General features: G+C 43.3%; 1 protein-coding gene across 9 annotated transcripts in view; it reads left to right on the top strand.

Annotated features, from left to right (window-relative positions):
• The window catches only part of LOC139280002 (kielin/chordin-like protein), a 531,474-nt gene that overhangs the window by 426,944 nt on the left and 77,608 nt on the right, over positions 1 to 26,922 (top strand). For all 9 annotated transcript variants that reach the window (XM_070899412.1, XM_070899417.1, XM_070899413.1 and 6 more), the window contains 8 exons: positions 1,906 to 1,988; positions 9,576 to 9,666; positions 13,252 to 13,334; positions 16,592 to 16,679; positions 18,776 to 18,861; positions 24,358 to 24,475; positions 25,181 to 25,266; positions 25,827 to 25,923. In XM_070899412.1, coding sequence (XP_070755513.1) covers positions 1,906 to 1,988; positions 9,576 to 9,666; positions 13,252 to 13,334; positions 16,592 to 16,679; positions 18,776 to 18,861; positions 24,358 to 24,475; positions 25,181 to 25,266; positions 25,827 to 25,923 — 732 coding nt within the window. The remainder of the gene's footprint in view (positions 1 to 1,905; positions 1,989 to 9,575; positions 9,667 to 13,251; positions 13,335 to 16,591; positions 16,680 to 18,775; positions 18,862 to 24,357; positions 24,476 to 25,180; positions 25,267 to 25,826; positions 25,924 to 26,922) is intronic.

Here is a 26,922-nt window from a genome sequence, read left to right as displayed (position 1 = left end):
GAGATTAGGAATCTGATATCACTAAAGCTTTTCTGTTTGGTTACACGCTGTAAATAATCCAATGCCATGCGTGAATGGACAGAAGAACCCACTAATTCTTTGGTAAATGGGCCTGCTTTGTCTGCCAGCCCCTTGTTCAACTTTGGGCATGTCTCTGTGCCAAACATCTCAATGCTTTGTGTTTTGTGCTATTGTTAAAGAGACAGTGGGCAGCTCTGTTCACCTCTCAGGGCTGGGCTTCAATCCAGCCCAGGTTATAGAAAATCTGATACAGCTGAGTTTAAATTGTCTGAATTTAGCTCTTAAAGGATGAAATTACTCTTTGTGTACAGGCGATACGTTAAATGGAAGTGGCCAATCAGAAGCACTTGCATGAATGCTGCTCAACTAGCTAATCACCAACTTAGTGATATAAGTAGCACTTTTTGGGCCCATCTATTTATGGAGGGCACCATCTTTTTGGGCAAATGGAGAGAGAGTGCAGAGATCGTAAAGCAGGATTTGTGGATCAAGATCTGAAGACCTGTAAAGCAAGCTCGGGAGACCTTTGTCCTGGAGTCAACACGACATTAGGTACTGGAAAGTTGTGGGAAATATCCACAAGAAGTGCCAGACTGAGTGTTAAATGCCAAGGTGATAAATAAGAATAAGTGTGAATAAATGTGTTCTACCAGATATGCAGACAGCCACATAAATAAGGAACCACCGGCGACAATCAGAGTAAGTTAAAGGTATTAGTTGAGTTTGCTTCAGTAAATTTTACCCGCATTGAACCAGTAACCTGCTGTGAATTCAATACAAGGAGAAATATTGTTGAGAACCAGCCCAACAGGATCACAGAAGGAGAACCTCGAACAATGCAGCTGATGAAGATTGAAAACTGATTTGAATTATTCACAAATACAGCTGACAATCACTATGGATTCACTTGGCGCTCAAATTTTCTGCAAGCAAAGTTCTTTACATCAGTTAAACTATATATAAGCTTAATAAACTGCAGATGGGAAATTCAATGCATATTTATCTTGTTACAGCAAAAGGCTACCTTCAATAGAAGGCAAAGAGCGCAGATGGATGGTTTGATTCTGCAGAAAATCTCTTCAAAAATGCTACCATGGAGGTCATACACTGCACTGGTGATGCGCAAACTGAGAATATGCTCCAGAGTTACAAGTATAATCACATACCTCCTCAGAGCAAATGTATTTTAAATACAAACACAACATACCACCATAAATTTAATAGTCATTACATACCTTTAATTTGAAAATATGCACATAGACAGCACGACTGAGGAATGTTCTTTTTTAATGAATGCCCAGTGAACTTAAAGGAAAGCCTTAGGAAAAAAACTGCTCAGACAGAGCTTGACAAATCCATGTGGCTTCCTGCAGTAGCTGCTGAGCGACTGTGAGCTGATCATCCTCCTCCTCTTGCTAAGTTACATCTCATTGCCTTTCATCTTCCACAAACAGGCATTTGCCTGATGCAAGGGTTATGTTGTGCACCATCGAGCACACCGCTATCCTGCCGTCTCTTTCTCCGGACTTTGTAGAGCAGTCGGAATATCAGAACTAGGTTCTGAGGAATGGTCACTGACCTGGAATGTTAACCCTACCTCCACAGGTGTTGCCTGACCTTGAGTGTTTCCAGTATTTTCAATGTTTTGTTCTCCCTGCCCCCCATTATTGGAGGTGTTCTCTCGGCAGTTTTAACTATGGTTGGTCATCTCCTTCAGGTGATTAATATATTGAGTCAAATTCATGATAGGATAAATTGTCCACTTTCTGTGGAAGAAATGAACTTAATGGACAGGTTGGTCTTTACCTGCTTCATATTTTGTAATCTAATGAACAAAATATTTTGTAATCTACTGAACAGAATATTTTTGCTTTGCCTTCCTAGCCTGCCTTTCCAATGGGAGCATCCATGCTCATAACAGCTCATGGATTTCACTGTCCCAGCCCTGTTTGACCTGTTCCTGTCAGGTAAGGATTAATGCTACAAGTTACAGGTAACTAAATCCTGAATCTCTCAACATTCTGTAGAATATCAGCCTCCCCACCCCCACTTGTGATCCATTGAACAACATGTCTTTCTTTCATAATCTACATTAACTTCTATAAGCATTAGGTGAGTGTAATAACACAAGATTCCTGTTATTATAAGCTGCCTCGGGTGTGTTTGTGTACCCGATCTCTTTTATTCCCACTTCGGATAAGTACAAGAGTTGACTTCCTGTATTACCTGCATGACATCCGACAGTGGCGCCCTCTGGTGTCAGGTGACCCCAAGCATAAATATATTACAACATCCCTCTTTCAAGATCTTGGTATCAGTCACTTTACAATACAAGACGATCTGGAGCTTTCTGCTCAAGAGTTGATCGTCTCAGTTCAACATTAGTTCTAGGTGAACGTTCTAAGTCAGTTGTGACTGGAGGTTGAGTAACAGTATTGGTGGGAGTGGTAATAACAACATCAGAGACTGAAGGTCTGGGTTCAGGAATGACAACAGAGGCCTCTGGTGAATGAACGATAGTTGGTGGGTCACTGATTGGATCTTCCTCAAACAGTTCCAGTTCATCTGTGTGCTGCAATTTTACCTGGTCAATATGTTTTCTGCATGTTTGGCCATTCTTGACCATGACAATGAACACTCTGTTACCCTCTTTAGCTGTAACAGTACCAACAATCCATTTTGGACCTCGACCATAGTTCAGTACAAATAGTGGATGATTGACAGATATCTCGTGACACAACATTACGATCATAATACACTTGCTGACTTTAACGTCTGTTTTCAACACGGTCATTCAATCAGGATGAACAAGTGAAAGCTTGGTCTTGAGATTTCTCTTTCTGAGTAGTACAGCAGGGGAAACGCCAGTAACAGTATGAGGTCTTGTACTATAACTGAGCAATATACATGACAAATGAGTTTGAAGTAAACCCTGAGTTACATGTTTCATACGTTGTTTGATAGTTTGAACAGCACGCTCTGCTTGACCATTAGGAGTAGGTTTGAATGGAGCTGACCTCACATGCCTAAGACCATAGAGTTTCATGAACTCCTGAAACTCAAGACTTGTGAAACAAGATCCGTTGTCACTCACAACAATATCAGGTAAACCATAAGTAGCAAACATGACACGTAGGCTCTCAATAGTGGCTGTAGATGTACTGAATGACATAATAATACACTCGATCCACTTTGAATATGCATCCACCACAACAAAAAACATCTTTCCAAGGAATGCACCCACAAAATCGATGTGGATCCTCGACCATGGTTTAGATGGCCACGACCAAAGATTCAACGGAGATTCTGCTGGTACTTTACTTAGCTGCATGCAAGTATTACACTGATGCACACATGATTCCAGATCAGTCAATTCCAGGCCACCATACATGAGACCTAGCAATGGCTTTCATCATAACAATACCAGGATGAGTGCTATGTAGCTCACGTACAAATCTTTTTCTACCCTTCTTAGGCATGATGACACGATTACCCCACAATAAACAATCTGACTGAATGGACAACTCATCTTTGCGACGGGTGTAAAGTTTGGTCTCTTCACACATCTCCGTAGGTATTTCAGACCAACCACCACTGAGGACACAATGTTTCACAACCGACAAAATAGGGTCATGGCTGGTCCAGATCTAACTTGTTGAGCAGTGACTCTCTCTCAAAAGCATCCATTACCAACATTAGATCTGTGGTTGAGGCGCTTTCACGTCAGGTGTAGGCAAAGGCAAATGACTGTGCATCGGCACAATTCTCAGTACCGGGTCTATGACGAATAATGTAATTATAGCCAGACAATGTAAACTCCCACTCTGAATACGGGACGATGCATTGGTATTAATACCTTTGTTTTCAGAAAACAATGAAATAAGTGGTTTGTGATCCGTTGAGTGTTTAAAACTGAGACCAAACAGGTACTGATGCATCTTTGTTACACCATACACACAGGCCAAAGCTTCTTTATCTACCATGCATGCTGTAAGTTCTTTCCGCTTTTGATAAACTTCTCGAAGCATACGCAACAGGTTGTAGCTTACCCGACTCATTGGCTTGTTGGAGTATACATCCAACACCATATGATGACGCATCACAGGCCAATACAAGACGCTTGCACGGATCATAATGAACAAGCAACTTGTTTGAACAGAGCAGACTCTTAGCTTTCTCAAAGGCTCTATCTTAACACATACCCCAAATACAATTGTTACCTTTTCTGAGTAGCAAATGCAGTGGCTCTAATAAAATGCTCAATCTGGGTAAGAAATGACCAAAGTAGTTGAGTAGCCCAAGGAACGAACACAGCTCCGTCACATTCTGAGGCCTGGTGCATTTTTGATGGCCTTGGTTTTTGAATCACTGGGCCTGATTCCATCAGCAGAAATCTTCTGACCAAGGAATTCAACTTCAGGTGCCATGAAGGCACACTTCGAACGTTTCAGCCTGAGTCCCACTTTGTCCAGACGATGTAGAACTTCCTCAAGATTGTTCAGATGATCAGCAGTGTCGCGACCTGTGACCAGAATGTCACCTTGGAACATGACAGTTCTTGGAATGGACTTCAGTAGACGCTCCATATTCCTCTGGAATATGGCTGCAGCCGAACGAATTCCAAAAGGACACCTGTTGTAGACAAACAGTCCCTTATGGGTGTTGATGCAGGTCAGTTTCTTTGAATTATAGACGAGTTCCTGTGACGAGGCCGATGTCAGATCTAGCTTAGTGAACGACTTTCCACCAGCTAGCATGGCGAATAGGTCATCAGCCTTCGGTAACAGGTACTGAACCTGTTTCGAGAATCGGTTAATCGTAACCTTGTAGTCTCCGCAAACCCTGACAGTGCCATCTTTCTTCAACACAGGAACAATAGGGCTGGCCCACTCATTGAACTCGACAGGTGATATGACCCTTCACATTGGAGTCGGTCAAACTCAATCTCAATCTTCTCCCTCGTCATAAAAGGGACAGACCGAGCTTTGTGATAGACAGGCCTTGCATCAGAATCCATGTGAATCTGCACCTGAGCTCCAGTAAAATTACCAATGCCAGGATAAAATAAAGAAGGAAACTTCCTCAACACTTGAGCACAAGAAGTGTCATCCACCGAGGGCAACGCTTTGACATCACTCAAGTTCAGCTTGATGTTCTCGAGCCAATTCCGACCGAACAGCATTGGACCATTACCTGGGACGATCCATAATGGTAGATCTTGGATCACGCCATCATACGACACCTTGACTACTGCATTGCAAATCACCGGTATGAGTTCCTTCGTATAAATATGCAACTTGGCATTGACTGGACTCAGCTTAGGTTTCACAGCCTCAGTGTCCCACAGCTTGTCTAATGTCACTTGGCTCATGATGGACTAACTTGCACCCGTGTCCAGCTCCATGGATACAGGCACGCCATTCAGCTTCACATTAACAGTTATCGGCTGGCTCTTTGAGGAGAATGAATACAAACTATATACTTCTTCCTCAGGTTGTGTCTCAAAATCAGCACTGGACTGGTCATTATCAACAATATGATGAGCAGCAGCAACACGCTTGCTCAGTTGTGGGCACATTTTCTGGAGATGTCCCACTTTCGAACAGCCGACGACACAACCTTGTTTACAGTACCTGACAAGCCTGCCATGGAGCTCCAATCTTTGGATGATATCTGCCTCAAGTTCTCATCAGTCCTCATGCATGCCTGGGCAATCGCGATGGCCTTTTTCAAGTCCAGTTTCTCTTCGGCCGATAACTTCCGAAGAATCACATCATGTTTGATGCCTATCACGAAAACGCCTCTTAACATGTCTTCTAGCATGTTCCCGAACTTCTACGGCTCAGCAAGACGTCGTAGGTCGGTGATGAATCCCGACATATCCTGGCCTTCAGCACGGGCATGCGTGTAAAAGCGATAGCGTGAGATGATGATCCCTTCCCTTGTCTTTAGATGGTCATGCACCAAATCAGACAATTCCTCGTCAGACTTGGCACTTGGATATAAAGGCGAGAGAAGGTTCTTCATGATGCTGTAAACCTTCTGACCACAGATGGTGAGGAGAACTGCCTTGCGACGGACTGCATCAGCCTCCTCCTCTGTTTTGTTGGCAACAAAATATTGATCCTGGCGGTCAACAAAATCCGTCCAATCCTCGCCATCTACGAATTCGTGCAGAATTCCAATAGTGCCCTTTGTAAATAGGAAAGTTCTTAGTTTACCTCGTCGCCAATGTAATAACACAAGAGTCCTGTTATTATAAACTGCCTCGGGTGTGGACCCGATCTCTCTCATTCCAATTTAGTAAGTATAAGAGTTGACTTCCTGTATTACCTGCATGACATCCGACAGTGGCGCCCTCTGGTGTCAGATGACCCCAAGCATAAATATATTACAGTGAGCTATTGAACGTGAGTTAGTCTGTTGTCGAGTTGATAATATTATTGAGAAGCATACTCTGTTGCTACACTAAAGATGTTGATAAGATAAGTTCAGAAATGTACTTTCGTTCGCTGTGTAATGTGATAATCTGAAAGTTCCCTGCTAAGTGCAAAAGTGAGCAAAATGTGGAGAGGAATCCACTTTCTGTAAAAAAGTTTAAGATTATAAATGTTTCTATAGGGACAGAAAAACTAGGACTGCCATATTCATTTTTGGAATTACACTACAAAAAGAATGACTTGCATTGCAGATGGTGCAGAGTAAAGCAACAAGAATTTTAGAATCTTTAGAGGAATATAGGAAGTTAAGAGGCAAAATTAAAAAGGATATTAGGAATGCTAAGAGAGAGCACGAGAAATTCTTGGCCAGTAAAATTAAGGAAAACCCCCAAGATGTTCTATAAATATATTAAGAGTAAGAGGGTAACTAAAGAAAGGGTAAGGCCTATTAGAGACCATGAGGGTAATCTTTGTATGGAGGCGGAAGATGTTGGTACGGTTCTTAATGAATATTTTGCATCTGTTTTCACAAAGGAAAGGGGTAATGCAGATACTGCTATTGAGGAGGCGTGTGATATTTTGGATGAAATAAATATAGTGAGAGAGGAGGTATTAAGGGGTTTAGCAGCTTTGAAAGTAGATAAGTCCCCAGGCTTGGATGAAATGCATCCCCGGGCTGTTGAACGAAGTAAAAGAGGAAATAGCAGAGGCCTTGACCATCATTTTCCAGTCCTCTTTGGATTTGGGCATGGTGCCGGAGGATTGGAGGACTGCTAATGTGGTACCCTTGTTTAAGAAGGGTAAAAGGGATAGGTTGAGTAATTACAGGCCTGTCAGCCTAACCTCAGTGGTGGGAAAATTATTGGAAAAAATCCTGAAAGACAGGATAAATCGGCATTTGGAAAGGCAAGGATTAATTCGGGACAGTCAGCACGGATTTGTGAAGGGAAATCTAAGGGAAGTGTTTGACTAACCTGATTGAATTTTTTGAGGAGGTAACCAAGAGGGTCGATGAGGGTAGTATGTACCATGTAGTATATATGGACTTTAGCAAGACTCTTGATAAGGTCCCACATGGTAGACTGGTCATGAAGGTTAAAGCCCATGGGATCCAAAATTGGCTTGGAGGTAGGAAGCAAAGGGTAATGATTGATAGATGTTTTTGTGACTGGAAGGATGTTTCCAGTGGGGTTCTGCAGGGCTCAGTACTGGGTCCCTTGCTTTTTGTGGTATATATCAACGATTTAGATTTGAATATAGGAAGTACGATTAAGAAGTTTGCAGACGACACTAAAATTGGCTGTGTAGTTGATAATGAAGAAGAAAGTCATGGGCTGCAGGGAGATATTAATCTCCTGGTCAGGTGGGCAGAGCAGTGGCAAATGGAATTTAATTCAGAGAAGTGTGAGGTGATGCACTTTGGGAAGACTAATAAGGAAAGGGTATACACATTAAGCGGTAGGCCACTTAATAGTGTAGATGAACAAAGGAACCTTTGAGTGCTTGACAAAGATCTCTGAAAGTAGCAGGCCAGGTAGATAAGGTGGTTAAGAAGGAATGCTTGCCTTTATTGGTCGAGGCATAGAATATAAGAGCAGGGAGGTTATGCTTAAATTGTATAATACTTTGGTTAGGCCACAGCTGGAGTACTGCATGCAGTTCTGGTCGCCATTTTATAGGAAGGATGTGATTGCATTAGAGAGGGTGCAGAGGAGATTTACTAGGATGCTGCCTGGAATGGAGATTCTTAGTTATGGACAGATTGGATAGGCTGGGTTTGTTCTCGTTGGAACAGAGGAGGTTGAGAGGAGACCTCATTGAGGTGTATAAAATATTGAAGGGCGTGGACCTAGTGGATAGTAAGGGTCTATTTCCATTGGTGGAGGGGTCTATTATGAGAAAACATAGGTTTAAGGTGGTTGATGGAAGGATTTGAGGGGGAGGGGCTTCTTTACGCAGAGGATTGTGGGGATCTTGAACTCACTGCTGGAAGAGTGGTGGATGCAGAAACCCTCAGCACTTTTAAGCACTTGAAGTGCAGTAACCTGCAGGGTTACAGACCTAGAGCTGGTAATTGGGATTAGACTGTTGGACGTAGATATAATGGTACGTACTGTAGGGAATAGAATACGGCCAGCATAATCACCTGTACTAGTTTCGATCGCCTGGATGGGTCGGAGAGGAATTTTCCCAGATTTTTTTCTCCCTAGATTGGCTTGTGTTTTTTCTCTTTTTTGCCTCTCCCAGGAGATCACATGGCTCCGGTTGGGGTGAAGTGTAGAATGTTTCAGTTGAGGGGGTATCACAGTTGTGTGAGGCAGACTGGTTGGACTGGGTGCTCTTTGCCTTTCCGTCATTATTCATAGGTTTATATGTAATCTTTCGGGCTGCTGACCAAGGGTCGTGTGGCTCTTTGTCGACTGGCGCGGACATGATGGGCCAAAATGGCCTCCTTCTGCTCTACAAATTTCTATGTTTCTAAGAATGACTCCAAGTGTAATTAGGATGAGCTATGAGGGCACATTGGAGAATCTCAGTCTCTTCAATCTAGAGTAACACTTGAAAGTTAATAATAGTGACCATAAATGTAAATTAGTGAAAAGTAAACTTAAAACAGATTGGAAAAAAATCTTAAAGGATAGGTAAATATTTGGGATAATCTTTTAAGTAAACTAACGAAGACTAACACATTAGTGTCATTTAAAATATATTAAATGATGGACTGGGAGAGTTGGGAGGAGCAAGAGTTCGAGGACCAAGCTCTGATGGACTGAATGGCCTTCTCCCAACCTACTATTTAAGTAATTTACATAACAGACATCCCAGTTGACAATGATTCTTAAAATTGTTGATCCCAGTTAATTTTGAGAGAGAGTGTAGGAGGAGTCACTGGGGGCATACAACAGCGTGAGGGAACAGACCAAGGGGATAAGAATGAAGTGAAATAATGCATCAAAAAGTCCTGTAGTCTGATCTGATCTGGATCAAGTGTTATTCCTTTCTTTTTAAATACTGATTGGATTGTGTATAGTTAATTCTGATCACTAAAATAAAAATAAGATTTCGGTTTTTGCTTCAGGATCTGAGGTTGACCCCATGCTCTTGACCTTTCAGGAAGGGGAGGTGCTTTGCCAACCTGTTGTCTGCAAAACTTCCTGTAGTCATCCGGTCCGTGAGGAAGGAAAATGCTGTGGAACATGTGATAGTGAGTATTAATCTTAATACTCAGAAGTGAATATTAATCTTATTGTGGAAATATTAATCTTATTGCAGAAGTGAGTATTAATCTTATAGCATTCGAGAGAAATATCTCTGGAGTGAATACATTTATCCAATGCATTCAATATATACAGAAAGCCGATCATCTACCAGTGCCAGAAATATTCTGGTGCAAGACAGTGCACTTATTTTGTTTATGAATTTTTATACTCGGGCATTAGTGGAATGGAAAACCTTCCATTTCAGGCACCAGTGTCAGCATCAAACACACTCAGGTCAGGTATAACGCAGATTGGACAAAACGTGAGTCTCCCTCTGCACTGTCCCATCAAGTATTCCAGGACTAGATATTGATAGCGGATAAAGCATTCCTTTATACCCTGATGAGGTGTCTTAATGTTCACTGCAGAACTCTCTTATTACACAAACATGAATTCTTCTGTTTTCCACACTAGCCAGCCTTGTGGTTCAAAGTACGCTCGTTAAATTTATGCCAGATTGTGGGCAATTTTGTGTTATATTCTTGGGTTGTGGCCAAGGCTGGCGACTATTGCCCACTCCCTGCTGCCCTGCAGTGGTGGTGCCGCTTCTCCTTGATCAGCTTCAGCCCGTGTGGTGATGGAGTTCCCACCATGCGTTAGATAGGAAATTCCAGGATTCTGACCCAGTGATGATGACAGAATGGTGATAAATGTCTGAGTCAAGGTGATGTTTAAATTAATGGGCATCTTGGAGGTGATGGTATTCCCACAACATTGCTGCTCTTGCTATTCTTGGTTTTAGAGGTGCCAGGGGAGGGAGGTGCTGCTGAAATAGGTTTGGTGAATTGCTGCCTCAAATCCTGTAGCTCACCCATACTACAGTCACATTGTGTGGTAGTGCAGTAAAAATAGACATGTTCTTTCTTTACCAAATTTCAAGATGAGTTGTCCACAGGACCGGGTCAGGTGGTGTGATCTGGAAACTAGTCAAGATACAGCTTGTCACAACTTGTTCATTTTGGTGAATGGGAGGACAGTTGTGGTTTGTCAAGCACAGAAGTGGAAAACCCTGGCCGAGGTGTGAGCACCTGGTCATTAGCATTTTATGCAATAATTCCTACTGTTGTGTCTTGAATAATGGGTGAATGACTTTTCTGATGATAGTAGTCCTGGAACTGAATAGGTAGGGGGGAATTCTCCCATAGTCTTTAGTTCTGGCAGGAAATCTGAACTCTAGATGAATAAGATTTCCATCGTTCAGGTATAACTTCACATCTGGCAGGTCTACCAAGAGATAGTTTCATCAAAAAATCCTGCTGGCTCTATGGGAGTGAAACTGCCCTGCGCTCTGATTGGGGGCGGTAACCAGCTGGGGCCAGCACCTGGCACAGAAGTCCTGCCGCTATTACTGAATTGGGCTTACCGCTCCTCAAAGGAAGTGGAGTGCAATGTTGCATGTTCCACTTCCTTTAGGGACAATTCCTGGGGCACTACTTCCGTGTAGTGCTAACGTGCTTCAACGTCCCTCCCCTTCACTTAAAGGGAAGGGCTGCTGTGCAGTCTGCAAGGCCTCTGATGGCCTCCACTAGGCCACCAGGGCAGCGTGGAACTGGGCCTGCAGCCCGGCACCCGAAACAGAGTGCTGGGCTGCACGATGGCAGCCCAGGGCGCTGGTGCCGTCCCCTTTAAGTACCACCCCGAGAGCGGATGTCAGCTGGCTTTGTGACCCAAAAGCTGGCGTTGACCTCCGCTCGTACCAGCCTTGTGGCCTGAGAGGCAATTTCCCTCCCGTTGCAGAAAGGGTTCAGGGTGGGGTGGTGAGGGGTCGCTGCGTACAATGATCGATACATGTGGGGTGCTGGTGGCTGCCATGGCAGTGGTTCCGCAATTTACGGGAGCAGGTAGCGTGCCCCGGGCGAAAAGTCTCTTTCGCCCCGTTAGCGTCCCCCGAAGGCGCTAACAAGCCTCTATAAAGGGGTAATTTCACTATCTATGTTTTTAAATGGGTAGTTTCAACCTTTACGCACTGATGCTAGTTTTTTTTAAATACTGTTCTAAATCAGTATCTTACCCTGTACAGGTTGAACCTCCCTTATCCGTTTGGAACCATTCCCGGCCGCTAGGTGGCACATGCACAGAATGTGGCCGGTCAAAATCCTCAAAATAGCAATGAAAAAAAAACTTGCCCATTTACACTTACAGACCCACAATAAATTTACCCCAAATCCTCAAAAAATATCAACGTAACATAAATTTACCCAACTTTGGAGCCGACACCTCTGGGCCCGATGGTCACTACACCTTGGGGCCTGACGGCCCACCAACACCACACTGATGGAAATTCCAATAAAAATTGTTCAGAAAATGTTTTCAAAGTACTTAGCTTTTTAATGTTTTGGATCGGCTAACCATTCCATAGATTTTGAGAATATCCTAACTGTAGAACTCTAGAATAGTTTGGTCTCCAATGTGAGCTGAGACTGATTGACTGTCTGACCAACAGTCGTTCCAGCCAATCGGTGCGCACACACACTGAAAACACGTGACCTCCCCTTATCCGGAAATATCCCTCATTCGGAACAGGCCAGGTCCCGAGGGTTCTGGATAAGGGGGGGGTTCATCCTGTAGTTGTAGCTTGTACAATTAGGTCTATCAGGATGGTCATCAGACGGTGCAGCTTATTCAGAGATTATCCTGGTAAATCACCGTCAGTTGGAACATCTTTTAATCTAGAGTAGACATGTTTTTCTCAGGCAGTAGTGCCATGATATATTCGGGGAAAAATTCGGTAACACCCGTGTGGCGTGAGACTTTGTGCCGGGCGCAGAAGTTTCGCCTCTCCCGACAAATTCGGGTTACTGCCCCCAAAAGGAAGTGGAGCGCTAAATCAAGCGCTCCACTTCCTTTCTAGGGCGGTAGCCGGGGCGGACGCCTCGGGAGTTGGGCGCAGCGCTATACCGCGTAGGAGGAACTCTTCTCTGAATTAAAGGGAAGAACCCAAGCTGCAAACTCTGCAGCAAAAAAAAGGTCCTAGCTGGACTACCGGGGAGTGGGGTGCTTTGCCAACAGTCCGGCACTCCAGCAGAGTGCCAGGCTGACCAATCGCAGCATGGACCTTGCATCCAGAGCGCCAACGGGGTGCACAAAAAAAATCGGCAGTTTCCTTTAGGCAAAGCACGGCCACCTCCCCTTTAACTTGCGGCCGGCCACCCGGTACACGTCCCCTGAAGTTGTCACTGTCATCACACGATACAGCTTCAGCAGGCAATAACCAATTTAGGGTCCAGGGCGCTAACGGAGCCCTGCGCATGGTGATGACGTCAGCATTGCCAGCGCAGCAGAGCGGGGCGCTATGTATTACTGCTGCTGCTAAATTGCCGCCTGATTTAGCGGGAGTCGGTAGCTGTGATGTGCCCGGTCTCAAAGACGTTTATGGCCCGATAGCACCCCCCGGCAAATGACACGAATTTCTCCCCCAATGTCTTTAAAACCATATATGGCAAGGATCAGGATATTTAGATGGTAATAAACAGCACTATTTGTGTTGCTCAGGGTTCTACCACACCAGTAAATGTTTTTATATATTTCAGAGTGTCTCTATGAAGGCAGGGTTGTGAACCATGAAGATGTTTTCTCTCCCTCCAGTGATAATTGTACCCTATGTGTCTGCATCGTAAGTAGAATATCCTGTCTGTAATAGGCTGCCAGTGTGTAGCAATGATGGCAACTTGTTCTAAACAGTAGCATTCAAGATCATCACATTCATGTTAATGGGGACTGAGTGATGCGTTTAAACACCATTCAGTGGCAGGAGAGCCCCCAAGTTTTCTAGGTTTAGGAGTAGGGTACAATTCCTGACTGTATTAGGAAGGGGAAGAAAGATAGAATGAAAAAGCATTTATAATAATACCTTATTACATACTCCATTTAAAGCACTTTACAGTCAATTAATTACTTAAAAGAAATAACTGTTATCACTGTTGTATGTAGGCAACCAAAATTGTATACAGCAAAACCCCACAAAACACAAATGAATAGATGACCAATTAATCAATCTTATTATTGGTTGAGGGTGGAATGTTGGCTAATATACCCTGCTGTTCTTCGAATAGTGCCATGGGATCTTGTATGGCAACTTGAACAGGCAGAAATGTTTATGATTTAACAGTTCAGCATGTATCTCTCTTGATCTCTCTTCCTTCAGTGTGTCAACATTTTTATTCACAGTTGTTCATTGTGTCTCTTGCTCCATCTGCAACCCTTCAGTATATTTATCTCTTCCTCACCAATAGTTTGGTGGGTCTCTCCCTTAGTCTCCAGTCCATCAATGTGTCTACCCTTCTATTTCCCAATCCTTCATTGTTTCTCAATGTTTCCACTCCTTCAATGCCTCAATTTACATTACAGCAGCATTTATCTATCTCAATCCTCATTCCTTGTGTGCCAGTCTCACGATCTTCATACCTATCTGTTTGCAATCCTTCATTGTATCCATCCCTCAGACATAAACTTTCCAATGTCAGTCTTCAAACCCTCTGTCATCATCATCATAGGCAGTCCCTCGGTGTTGAGGATGACTTGCTTCCACTCTAAAAGTGAGTTCTGAGAAGTCCATTGCAGGACCTACAGTCTCTGTCACAGGAGGGGCAGACAATGGTTGAAGGAAAGGGTGGGCGGGGAACCTGGTTTGCCGTGCGATCTTTCCGCTGTCTGCACTTGACTTCTGCTTGTTCTTGGTGCCGAGACTCAAGGTGTTCAGCACCCTCCCAGAAGCTCTTCCTCCATTTTGGGCCAGTGATTCCCAGGAGTCGGTGGGGAAGTTGCACTTTGTCAAGGAGGCTTTGAGGGTGTCCTTGAAGCATTTTCTCTGCCCACCTGGGGCTCGCTTGCCATGTTGAAGCTCCGCATAGAGCGCTTGGGAGTCTCGTGTTGGGCATGCAGACGATGTGGCCCGCCCAACAGAGTTGGTCGAGCGTGGTCAATGCTTCGATGCTGTGGATGTCGGCCTGAGCGAGAACACTGATGTTGGTGCGTCTGTCCTGCCAATGGATTTGCAGGGTCTTGCAGAGGCAGTGCTGGTGGTACTTCTCCAACACTTCGAGGTGTCTGCTGGATATAGTCCACGTCTCTGAGCCATATAGGAGGGTGGGTATCACTACTGCCCTGTAGACCATGAGCTTGGTGCTGGGTTTGAGGTCCTGGTCTTCAAACACTCTCTTCCTCATATGACCGGAGGCTGCGCTGGCACACTGAAGGCAATGTTGGATCTCGTCTGCCCTTGTTGACAGTCGGCTCCCGAGGTATGGAAAATGGTCCACGTTATCCAAGGCTTCTTCGTGGATTTTGATAATCGGGGGGCAGTGCTGTGTGGCGGAATCAGGTTGCTAGAGAACCTTCGTCTTACGGATGTTTAGCATAAGGCCCATGCTCTCATACGCCTTGGTGAAGGTGTTGACGATGACTTGGAGTTCGGTCTTCGAGTGTGCGCAGATGCAAGCATCATCTGCGTACTGTAGTTCAATGACAGAGGATGGTTTGACCTTGGATCTGGTCTGGAGGCATCGGAGGTTGAATAGATTCTCATCAGTTCTATAATTTAGCTCCACTCCAGCGGGGAGCTTGCTAAGGGTGAGATGTACCATTGCAGCAAGGAAGTCATTTCTCTTAACTGGAAGGATGAGAGCATGATACGATAATTCAGGGATGCCGTAATCGTGACCATCTTCAAAAAAAGGGGACAAGTCTGACTGCGTTAACTACAGAGGAATCTCCCTGTTGTCGGCCACTGGGAAAGTCATCGCAAGAATCCTCCTCAACTGTCTTCTCCCTGTGGTTGAAGAGCTCCTCCCAGAGACACAATGCGGATTCTGTCCACTACGGGGTACAACGGACATGATCTTCACCGCGCAGCAACTACAAGAGAAATGCAGGGAACAGCATCAAACATTGTACATGTCCTTCTTTGACCTCACAAAGGCCTTTGACACTGACAACCGCGAGGGATTATGGAGCGCCTCCTCCATTTCGGCTGCCCTCAACAGTTTGTTACCATCCTCCGTCTGCTCCACGATGATATGCAAGTCATGATCCTGACCAATGGATACACCACAGACCTAACCCATGTCCGGACCGGGGTGAAGCAAGACTGCATCATCGCACCAACGTTCTTTTTGATCTTCCTCGCTGCAAACCATCTGTATATCTGTCTGTCTCCAGTTTTTCAGTGCATCGCTACTTCCTTTTGTCCCTTCCTGAACCCTTGTGTGCTCTTGTAGCCCCTCCTTCTCTCACTAACCAGCTCCTATTGTATACTCTTTGAGAATTCATTTCCTGAGTGCTGGAAAGTTTTAAACCATTTCTAGACCTGAGGCAAATAATGTTGTGTATATGAATATGTTCTGAGTGAATTCATTTATCGCTAAAGCTTTTCATGCAGGTAAAAAAATAATAATACAGTTGTGGATACAAGTCCCCGAATGCCATCTTTTCTTAATGGTATCACATTGATGCCTTCATTTTTTTTTAAAAGTTGCTTTAGTCTCTTTGGTTTTTAGTCGCTTTTTAGCTTTACCCAAACCATTCATCATTCAGTGGGCAACCACTGCTCCTATTTCTTATGTTCTTATGTAGGATCGGTCTGCTCCCAGCCTCTTGTTTTGAAACTAGCAGACTGGAGATATGCTAAAGCAATCACCCTGCCATTTTCCATTCCTTTAGCCTTTGCCATGGTGAGATTATGCTCCGTTTTTCCTTGCAATCATCCAATTGATTCACAAATCTATATCACACCAGCCACCATATCATTGAGGCAGCTCAAATAAATGCTCAGAATAAAGGATTTACGTAACATAGTGCTTAACCTATGTCTTAGCCAGTCAAAAGCAATAAAACTCTGGTAATGTAATAACCTACGGTTTGTGTTTCTGTCAGTCTGGCAATGTGAAGTGCATCACCCCTGAATGCCGTCCTGTCACGTGTGAGAAACCCACCCGATTGGATTGCTGTCCCAGTTGTCCAGGTTAGTACATGATTTGATAATTATAGTGCACCAGAGCTTCCGAAAATGATAACTGTTTGATTACTGGATTCAGAAGAGTCTGTCTTAATTTCGAGAGCGTGTGGCATTTAGAAAACCGTTGCAAGTCCCTTCAACTATGATTTTCTTGCCATGTTTTTAGTCTTAATTATTTCCTCAGCATAGACTTTTTTGCTGTTGCTCTACTATAACGTCAAGCTAGCCAGACTTTAGCCGTCAGGTTGGCATGTGACTTTAAAAACCAGAAAGCATTGCTACCCCTCAGCATGAGCTGCACCCACTTGACCTCTCCGTCTTTTTCGGAGAACTACTCATCTATCAATCTGTGACGAGAATTCTCTGGCCAATTACAGAAGCTCCAGCCCATCAAGGGTCCTGTCTTCTTTTCAAAGGGCACAGAAAGAATTGTCAATCAAAGCCACTTGCCTAACCTTTGATGTATGTGTGCCAGTGAATTAAATAGCGTAAATAGCAAGATGTCAGAATGATACTTCTGTGGGACAGTGGAGTCAACTCTAACAGAAGCATGTTTCAGATTGTAAATAACTACATCCCTTCAAACCAATGAACACCTGAAAAAACACTTTCTCCTCACCCAAACAACTTTCTGATTTGAGCTGCTAACTGCTGCTGACCATTATACTTGTGTCATTTTACTGTTTACTACTAGCCTTACAGTTGCTTCTAGTAGTACAAGTTTTTAAAAAAAAATCACTATAAGCAAAACTCCATTTTACCATACATTTAAATGGAGTTTCTGGAAATTTCCTTCAATTTTCCCACAAATCCCTTCCTTATACATTGCCGGCCAAATTGTTCTTCATTCCTTAATGACCACAAGGCAGAATGATGTGAAACATAATTAACTGTCCAACTGCTTCCCACAGAAAGGGGTTCAATCTCAGTACCAAGTGGACATCCAAGTGTTCAGGAGAAGTATGGATTTAACAAGCAGACACTGATGAATCTCCCTCATGGGTCAAGGGATCTTGTTGTCAAAGATAGCTGAAAAAGAAATGGTATCAATATGCAGAAAACAGCATAATTTGATAGCGGTTAGCATTACAATGCTGTCAAAGTTTGCCAAGATACACATCCTTGCAAATTATATGCAACCATGGGCAAATTGTGCATTATTCCAATTTCTTCAATGTGCACCATTGCCACTGTGATATATAAAACAGTGTATGTAAATCAGCCAAGTAATTAACACCCTCTACATTGTTCCATCAAGCACTCCCAGATCCAGGTAGAAAGCTGCCTTTACTCTGCCCCATTAAGCATTCTCAACATGCTCTTCACAGTTTAATTCAGAGAGTAAAGCACCCTCTACATTGTCCCAATAATGTGCTACCTCCCCAACATCAGAGAACACACTTAATGCAACAGCATGACATTTTACACTTCCCGTTGCAACCTCCGTAGTGAACACTGACCAATAATTTGTGCAACGTCATGGATAGTTTCATGCTGTAGATTAGCATCCATCAGGAACCGGTTGAGATAACCCCAAATTACATTGAATCTAAAGCACAGAAAAGGCCATTCAGCCCAACTGGTCTATGCTGGCGTTTATGCTCCACACGAGCCTCCTCCCACCCATCTTCATTTAGTCCCATCATCATATGCTTCTACTTCTTTTCTCCCTCATATGCTTATCTAGCTTCCCCTTAAATGCACCTATGCTATTTGCCTCAGTAGCACATTCCACATTCTTACCACTCTTTGGAGAAAGAAGCTTCTCCTGAATTCCATATTGTATTTGTTCATTTTTTATTAACAGCCATAAAAGTAAAGCGACCTCACCATTCTAGCCTTCATAATGACTGTTGATACATGATTCGTGTGTTAACATGTGTTGCATCTATTTATTCCATGAACAATTTAAGGACAGTTGGTAAAAGTTAGCCGCACTCTATAAATTTTTATGCACGCGATTAATCTCAGTATGTGCGCCAGCTCTAACCTACAGGGCAAATTAAACCCACATTAGTTTTTAAAATATCTTTGGTTAAATTAATGTTTTACAACATCACACTGTATTGTGATTTATTAATCACATTTTTATTTTTCCTTAGCCGAGTGTATTGACCAGGGCACAGTATATCCCCATGGGGCAGAATTCACTCGGGCTGGCATTGACTGCATCAGCTGTACATGTTTGGTAAGTTGCGAAGGCACTGAATGCTGAGTTATCTGGAACTGGCAGGTCACAACCAGCAACAAGAAAGTTCCCGGTTTCTAGTTAGAAAAAGCAAAAGTTTATAGTTCTGGTTAACATTTTTATGTGCATTGGGAAATGATTCGCTGAATTGATTATTTTTCTTCCTCTGCTCCAGTCTAGGTCTTTCAGGTTCTTGTCAGTTAGGTCCCTTCAAACCATGTATCACTCATCAACCAAGAGGTAACCCTCTCAGCATGGGGAGGGTTTAGTCATCAGCCCCAAGTCTTTCCACTCTGACTCAATGAGTTGGAGCTTCATTATCTGCAAGCCACAAGATGTCATAAACCTCACGATTGTAAAGGCCTCTGATCCCAATCCCCTGCTGTTGCAAGCCCCTCCCTCCTCACCAGTATGGTGGCATAGATTAAATTATTTTATATTCTTTTCTGATTGTTACAAAGGATCATCCAAGACCACAACCGTTAGTTGGGGAGAGTTTGCCAGTGTAGGTTTGTATGCCAGCTTTCGTGTGTGTCTGTGAAGGGGATTGTGATCCTCACATTTCAGGAAGCAAAACTGTATTCACATGGTTTCCATCATACTGAACAAATGAGAGGACAACACCTGGATGTGTATACTTTTGCAATCTTGCAAAAGGTGGACTGATTAATATTTCAGTGAGATAAGGCTAAATGTAAATCAATGAGCTGATTCATTTTACAGTCAATAAATGAATGAACAGATTAAGGTTATTGCAAATCTTGTCTTGCTTCAACTTAATTTTGTAACACACTTTGTGACATTTTTAAAAAACAAACTAAGTATGCCACACAGGTCCCCAGGTTAAACTTACTCTTCCGGCCGAAGAATTCTCTTATACTGGTTGGTTCTAAACTCAAATGAGAGAATTCATTTCCATCCAGCTATGGCTTCCTTACCTGCTCTTCCACATTGCCCCAGACTGTGTGTTCCTTTGGGCTGAATTTTCGCCACATTTCTGGCCATTGTAGCGAGTTTGGCCCATTACAATTTTTTTAACGCCGCAGTGCACCGTTCTGAAAAACCTTATCTGAACTTAAGAAAATTGGCGCAGAGAAGACACCATTGTTTTAGCGGAGCTGAAGACACGGCATTGGGGGCGAGGGCCTTTCAGCCCGGGATAGCAGCGGCACCGGGGGCGGGGGGCCATTCAAAAGTAAAATATGTTCTTTCGGCAACGCAGTAGTTAAAACAGTCCAGACTTGATTGTCAGTCAGGTAGTGCCGATTGTGAGTCCCAGGTCTACGTGATCTTTGAACTTGCTTCTATCAGTTGGGTAAGAGAATTGATGATACATGTGCTTGTAACAGAAGCACTAAACAGAAGTGTTTCTTCTCAGAAAGTGGATTAAAAACAACACGATCTATCCTGGGCCTCTTGAATTTCTTCTCCCTCTGGTTGATTTTATACTGACATTGAACAGTTAGTTCTCTTTGACTGGCTGAAAGGCATACATGGGGTAAGTGCCCTGCAAGGTTAGCTAAGTAAGAACATAACATAAGAATTAGGAACAGGAGTAGGCCATCTAGCCCCTGGAGCCTGCTCCGCCATTTAACAAGATCATGGCTGATCTGGCCTTGGACTCAGCTCCACTTACCCGCCCGCTCCCCGTAACCCTTAATTCCCTTATTGGTTAAAAATCTATCTATCTGTGACTTGAATACATTCAATGAGCTAGCCTCAACTGCTTCCCTGGGCAGAGAATTCCACAGATTTACAACCCTCTGGGAGAAGAAATTCCTTCTCAACTCAGTTTTAAATTGGCTCCCCCGTATTTTGAGGCTGTGCCCCCTAGTTCTAGTCTCCCCGACCAGTGGAAACAACCTCTCTGCCTCTATCTTGTCTATCCCTTTCATTACTTTAAATGTTTCGAAAAGATCACCCCTCATCCTTCTGAACTCCAATGAGTAAAGACCCAGTCTACTCAATCTATCATCATAAGTTAACCCCCTCATCTCCGGAATCAGCCGAGTGAATCGTCTCTGTATCCCTTCCAAAGCTAGTATATCCTTCCTTAAGTAAGGTGACCAAAACTGCACGCAGTACTCCAGGTGCAGCCTCACCAATACCCTATACAGTTGCAGCAGGACCTCCCTGCTTTTGTACTCCATCCCTCTCGCAATGAAGGCCAACATTCCATTCGTCTTCCTGATTACCTGCTGCACCTGCAAACTAACTTTTTGGGATTCATGCACAAGGACCTCCAGGTCCCTCTGCACCGCAGCATGTTATAATTTCTCCCCATTCAAATAATATTCTCTTTTACTGTTTTTTTTTCCAAGGCGGATGACCTCACATTTTCCAACATTGTATTCCATCTGCCAAACCTTAGCCCATTCGCTTAACCTATCTAAATCTCTTTGCAGCCTCTCTGTGTCCTCTACACAACCCGCTTTCCCACTAATCTTTGTGTCATCTGCAAATTTTGTTACACTACACTCTGTCCCCTCTTCCAGGTCATCTATGTATATTGTAAACAGTTGTGGTCCCAGCACCGATCCCACTAACCACCGATTTCCAACCCGAAAAGGACCCATTTATCCCGACTCTCTGCTTTCTGTTAGCCAGCCAATTCTCTATCCAAGCTAATACATTTCCTCTGACTCCGCGTACCTTTATCTTCTGCTGTAACCTTTTGTATGGCACCTTATCGAATGCCTTTTGGAAATCTAAATAGCCACATCCATCGGTACACCTCTATCCACCATGCTCGTTATATCCTCAAAGAATTCCAGTAAATTAGTTAAACATGATTTCCCCTTCATGAATCCATGTTGCGTCTGCATGATTGCACTATTCCTATCTAGATGTCCCGCTATTTCTTCCTTAATGATAGCTTCAAGCATTTTCCCCACTACAGATGTTAAACTAACCTGCCTTTTGTCTGCCCCCTTTTTTAAACAGAGGCGTTACATTAGCTGCTTTCCAATCCGATGGTATCTCCCCAGAGTCTGGACAATTTTGGTAGATTATAACGAATGCATCTGCTATAACTTCCGCCATCTCTTTTAATACCCTGGGATGCATTTCATCAGGGCCAGGGGACTTGTCTACCTTGAGATCCATTAGCCTGTCCAGCACTACCCCCCCTAGTGATAGTGATTGTCTCAAGGTCCTCCCTTCCCACATTCCCGTGACCAGCAATTTTTGGCATGGTTTTTGTGTCTTCCACTGTGAAGACAGAAGCAAAATAATTATTTAAGGTCTCGGCCATTTCCACATTTCCCATTATTAAATCCCCCTTCTCATCTTCTAAGGGACCAACATTTACTTTAGTCACTCTTTTCCGTTTTATATATCGGTAAAAGCTTTTACGATCTGTTTTTATGTTTTGGGAGAATACTATCAATAAAGCTAGTATAGCATACTTATGGCATGTTTCATAGAGAATTTAAAATCAATAAAAAGTTTAAATTTGAAAGTAAACAATTGATAATTTCAGCAGCTAAGTGGTTAAAACTTGTTGAAATTTCTATATTAATTCTGTGCTCAAAATTAAGTTGGAGGATTCGGTGGTGAAATGATCATTTGAAAACCATGAACAAAATGATGTACAGGTTGAACCTCACTTACCCGGAACCCTCGGGACCTGGCTTGTTGTGGATAAGGGATTTTTCCGGACGAGGGATGGTCATGTTAAATTGGATGGTACAGATACTGAGCAAGGTGATTTCAGGGCTGGCTGACTTCGGGCTGGGAGTGCGGCAGAGAGATCGTGAGGAGGGGGAGACGGAGGATCGTGAGGTCAGGCCAGCGATTGCGGGAGTTGGCAGCGAGGAAGGACTTCAATTTGTTGATGTCGGAGTTCTGCGCATGCGCCACCCGATGGCCGGGAATGGTTCCGGACAAGGGGTGGTTCCGGATTAGGGAGGTTCGACCTGTATTTTCCATTTTGACGATGCACTGTTCATTTGTTCATCTCTTCCTGTAATATTCAAGCATATTGTCTGCCTATAATTTTATTATCCTTAGTAGTTGCAATGACTGCACAGTGAGTCTGTTAAACCACTGTTTGTCCTAATTTGAAATACGATCATTATCACAGGAAATCAGTTCAATTTAGTTAAAAAGCAGAATGAGGAATAACAGGTCCACTCTTTTACTTGCCTTTTATTGACATTAATTTCCAGTAATTGATATTGAATATGTTGTAAAATTTGAAATCATTTTAAATGCTTGCTTGTTTATTCTATTGCTTGTAACAGTTTTCTTTGCTTTAGGCTGACTAATCTAAATTGTTTTCAAGTTCAAAAGAAAATAAAATGAATTGGGATTTTTAAAAAAAAAAATTTAGTTTAAAAAGTGAAAACCTTGTTCTATTAAACTAAAGATACTTCGCTAGATTCCAAGGGATGAATGTAAAAACGATCGAAATCTATACACGGTTCTGCCCGAACTCAAATTTCCAAAAACAGTATGAAGTAGCAGAAGCCGGGAGGTTTAGGTAGTCTTTGGTTCCAACATCGATTGGCCTGGGATAGCAGGGGCAGAGGGGAGCATCCGGCCCGGGATAGCAGGGGCACCAGGAGCACTGGGGGCGGGGGGGGGGGGGGGGTGGGGGTGCAGGCATTCAGCCCATGATAGCGGGGGCACTGGGGACGGGGGCCATTCGACCTGGGATAGCAGGGGCACCAGGGCTCTACAGTTGCTTATGTCTTGTTGCATGTATGCTTCACTTTTCAGCCTCAGCCCTTCAATGTGTCTCTCGTTACCCTGGCACCCTCAATTTTCAGCTCCACCCACAGAGCTTAAGGGCAAAGTGCGCCGCTCCAAAATCAAAGTTTATTCCAGCGAAACTTGTAACTTGTTTTGGCACAGTCGGCCACTTAAAAACCGGATGCACCTCTACAACTGCGCCAAAAATCGGCAATGTGGAAAATTGGCCTCTTTGTTACCTGGTTGGACAGGAATCCAAGGTAGTTGACCTCTGACCCTTTGCCAGATCTTTGTATCTTGTGTTTTCCCAATAGAACTGCCAATCAAACAGCTACCACCTCCCTCTGCCCTGCCCACCACCCCCTCAATCCCCCTCCCCCGGGTTCCCTGCAGCTCCCATATACGTTGGAATGGTTCAATCCCATGTATGGGTGTGGATGTTTACAAGGAATGTCTGAATGACATCCTTTGGCCCAAATTGAAGTGCAATGAAGGAGGCAGCACTTCACCAGCTAGTTTACGTAAACCTAATCTACACCCCCAGTGCGTGCTGTGTGGATTTAATCCCTTGTGAGTTAAATCTAGCTTAATATATCAATTGATATAAATTACACTGAAACCCTCGGCAGCCAAAATCGGTGCAGAAACCTATGAAATATTAACCAATCAAGCACTAAGTGGTACCGAAAGCATCACCATAAATAGTGAAAATAAAATCAGGGCAACGATTGATTGATTTTTTACACAAGTGGATTGATATTTTCTGTTTTAATCATTAACGTTGACTGATTGTGTCCTCAGAATGGTGAGGTGGAGTGTTCCTACAGCCCCTGCCCAGTGTTGGACTGTGCCAGAGAGGATTGGTTTCTGGAGCCTGACCAATGCTGCTTTACCTGCCGCCAGGACAAAACCGTCAAAGGTAAGCGGGGGCAAGTAATGTGAACGGCTCCATTTTGAGCTAACTGCGTCCGAACAAGCCCAACTGACATAACTGAAGCAAAAAACAGAAAATACTGGAGATGCATAGTTCTCGCAATTCTTTTCAATGTTTTAGCCACTTGTACATTCTTTTGCTCTTTGAATGCCTTTTCATTCCCTCACTTAGTTGATCTTTTACATCATCTAACAGTTTTCTAACCAGCAGTTACTCAATCCCATCAGTTTGCACTATGCGTTTGGAAAATCTGTTGTTTCTCCTCTACTCCATCCATTTTGTTTCACCAGCTTTACTAAAATGCTTATATTGCAGTTGTCAGATCTGACAAAGTGTTATGTTCGAAATGTCAACCTGTCTTTTCTTTTTCCAGGTGCTGACCGATCTATATATCTTTCCATAATTTTACTTTTTGTTTCTGATTTCCAGCATTTGTAGTTTTTTTTTCTTTTTAAAGTATTCTGGAACTGGTTTCAGAAAGTTCCATGAATATTCAAGCATTACCTTTCATTTTATTTCACTTGATAAATATGCAATGGTCATACAGACAGAACGTGATCCATTACACCACCCCGTGCTGGTGATACAGATTAACTTTTCAGGAAACTTGGAGGAACTGACACAAATGATAATAGAGAAACGCAGCAAGGAATTTCTCCAATCCTATTTTGTACCATTTGTTCCTGACAGGCTGTTTTATAGACGACAATGGAATTGAGTTCCCAGTTGGACAGATATGGTCACCTGGCGATCCTTGTGAAGTGTGTGTGTGTCAGGTGAGTCCAGTCAGAAAAGAGAAATTAAAGATACTGACAATGGAAGGAACATGCTGTCCAATTAGCAAATAGAATTTTAAATGTTGGCTAGTCGAAAATCAAATTGGGTAGATGGCAGTGCTTAGTGGGAGGAATATTTTACTGACTGGTATAGAAGGACATATCTGGTGTCTAAGCCTCTCACGAGGGAAATATCTGTACAGTTATTTGTGTGTCTCAGTCATTCCTTCAGAAATATGTCTCTCCGGCCCCTCAGTGTGATATCTATATACAGATTTGTACTATTCAATGAGATTTCTGTACACCAACTGGTGTATCTCAGTCCCTTCCTCAGGGAGCTATCCGTACACAGACTGGAACTTTGCAGTCCATCACTCAGGAAAACTTTTGCATATTGACTGATGTCTCACATTCTGGCTCAGATAGTTAGCTATATACTGACTTGTGTCTCTCAGTCCCTCCGGAAGATATTCATGTACTGACTGTGACTTCAGTCACTTTCTCTTGGATTGTTTATATGAAGCTGCTGTTCTTTGTTCTGATTGTCTCTTTCATTTCAGGCAGATGGTTCAATTGTCTGTAAGAGGACGGAATGCTTTGAGACCTGCGCACACCCTATACTGGTTCCTGGCCAGTGCTGCCCAGACTGCTCTGCAGGTGGTATTCCTACTACATGTGTGTCTGTGCACGCGTGATTGCTCGTGCGATAGTGCATGTGTGTTTGTGAGCACATGGCTCCCTTTATAGCATTTGATTTATATCCGACAGTTTTTGCTCCATTGCTTTTCAGAGTCAGGGAGATATTTCACAGAGTGATCTCTTCTTAACAGTTTATGCTGTGATTATTCACCTTCCACTGGGGGATAAAAACATTAAGGAGAGTCTAGGCTAGAGCGGGGGAGGTTAAAAATGAAATGGGCTAAATTGTCTGGTCTTGTCCCGTGCATTCATTATCTGTTTACATGCCCTTAAAGGAGCGATTAGACAGTGCTGTGTGGACAAGGGATCATTTCCTTCCCTGCCCAGTGGCAAAATCCAACACTTCCTCCTTAAGTGTAACACAGGTGAGGTGCTCACCTTAATCTTCTTCTTTGTCTTTTGGTTTGATTTTAGTTCATGTCTGCTCCTCAGGCTCTTCCACTTATGGTTGCTTTCAGTGGTTCTATAGCCAGGATGAAGTAAAGTTGGACAATCCTGACTGGTCCTTCTCTGCAGTAGAAATATAAGGCAGCTATGATCGTGGTGCAGACTGCAATGTGGGTGCAACTTCTGAATGTATGCCTGAGCCCCATTCTCTTTTTAAAATTTCTTTTAAATTTATTCCATCCTCAGCAGTTTGCTTTGGAGACTTTTAAACATGACAATTTAAATGTTGTCCAGTTCTGTCACTGTATGGACTACATCTGCTCTTCGTGTAGCAGGCTGGATCTTGGCTAGAATTCTACACTTTCAGTTAAAGTACATAATCCTGTAAGATAAGTGCAAGGTTTGCTCTTTCCTTTTTAGAATGTCAGCGCAGTTCTCATTTTTGCTCAGCCAAGAGATGAATATAAAAAACACACAAATTTCCAATACAATATATAAGATCTGTGGCATTGCACGTTTATAACGGCAGCCGATGTACTAAATAGCTGTCACTTCCAACCACTGCACGCC

Source organism: Pristiophorus japonicus, chromosome 14, assembly GCF_044704955.1.
Source record: "Pristiophorus japonicus isolate sPriJap1 chromosome 14, sPriJap1.hap1, whole genome shotgun sequence".
NCBI classification, from domain to species: Eukaryota; Metazoa; Chordata; class Chondrichthyes; family Pristiophoridae; genus Pristiophorus; species Pristiophorus japonicus.
This window is presented reverse-complemented; position numbering and strand designations above follow the sequence as displayed.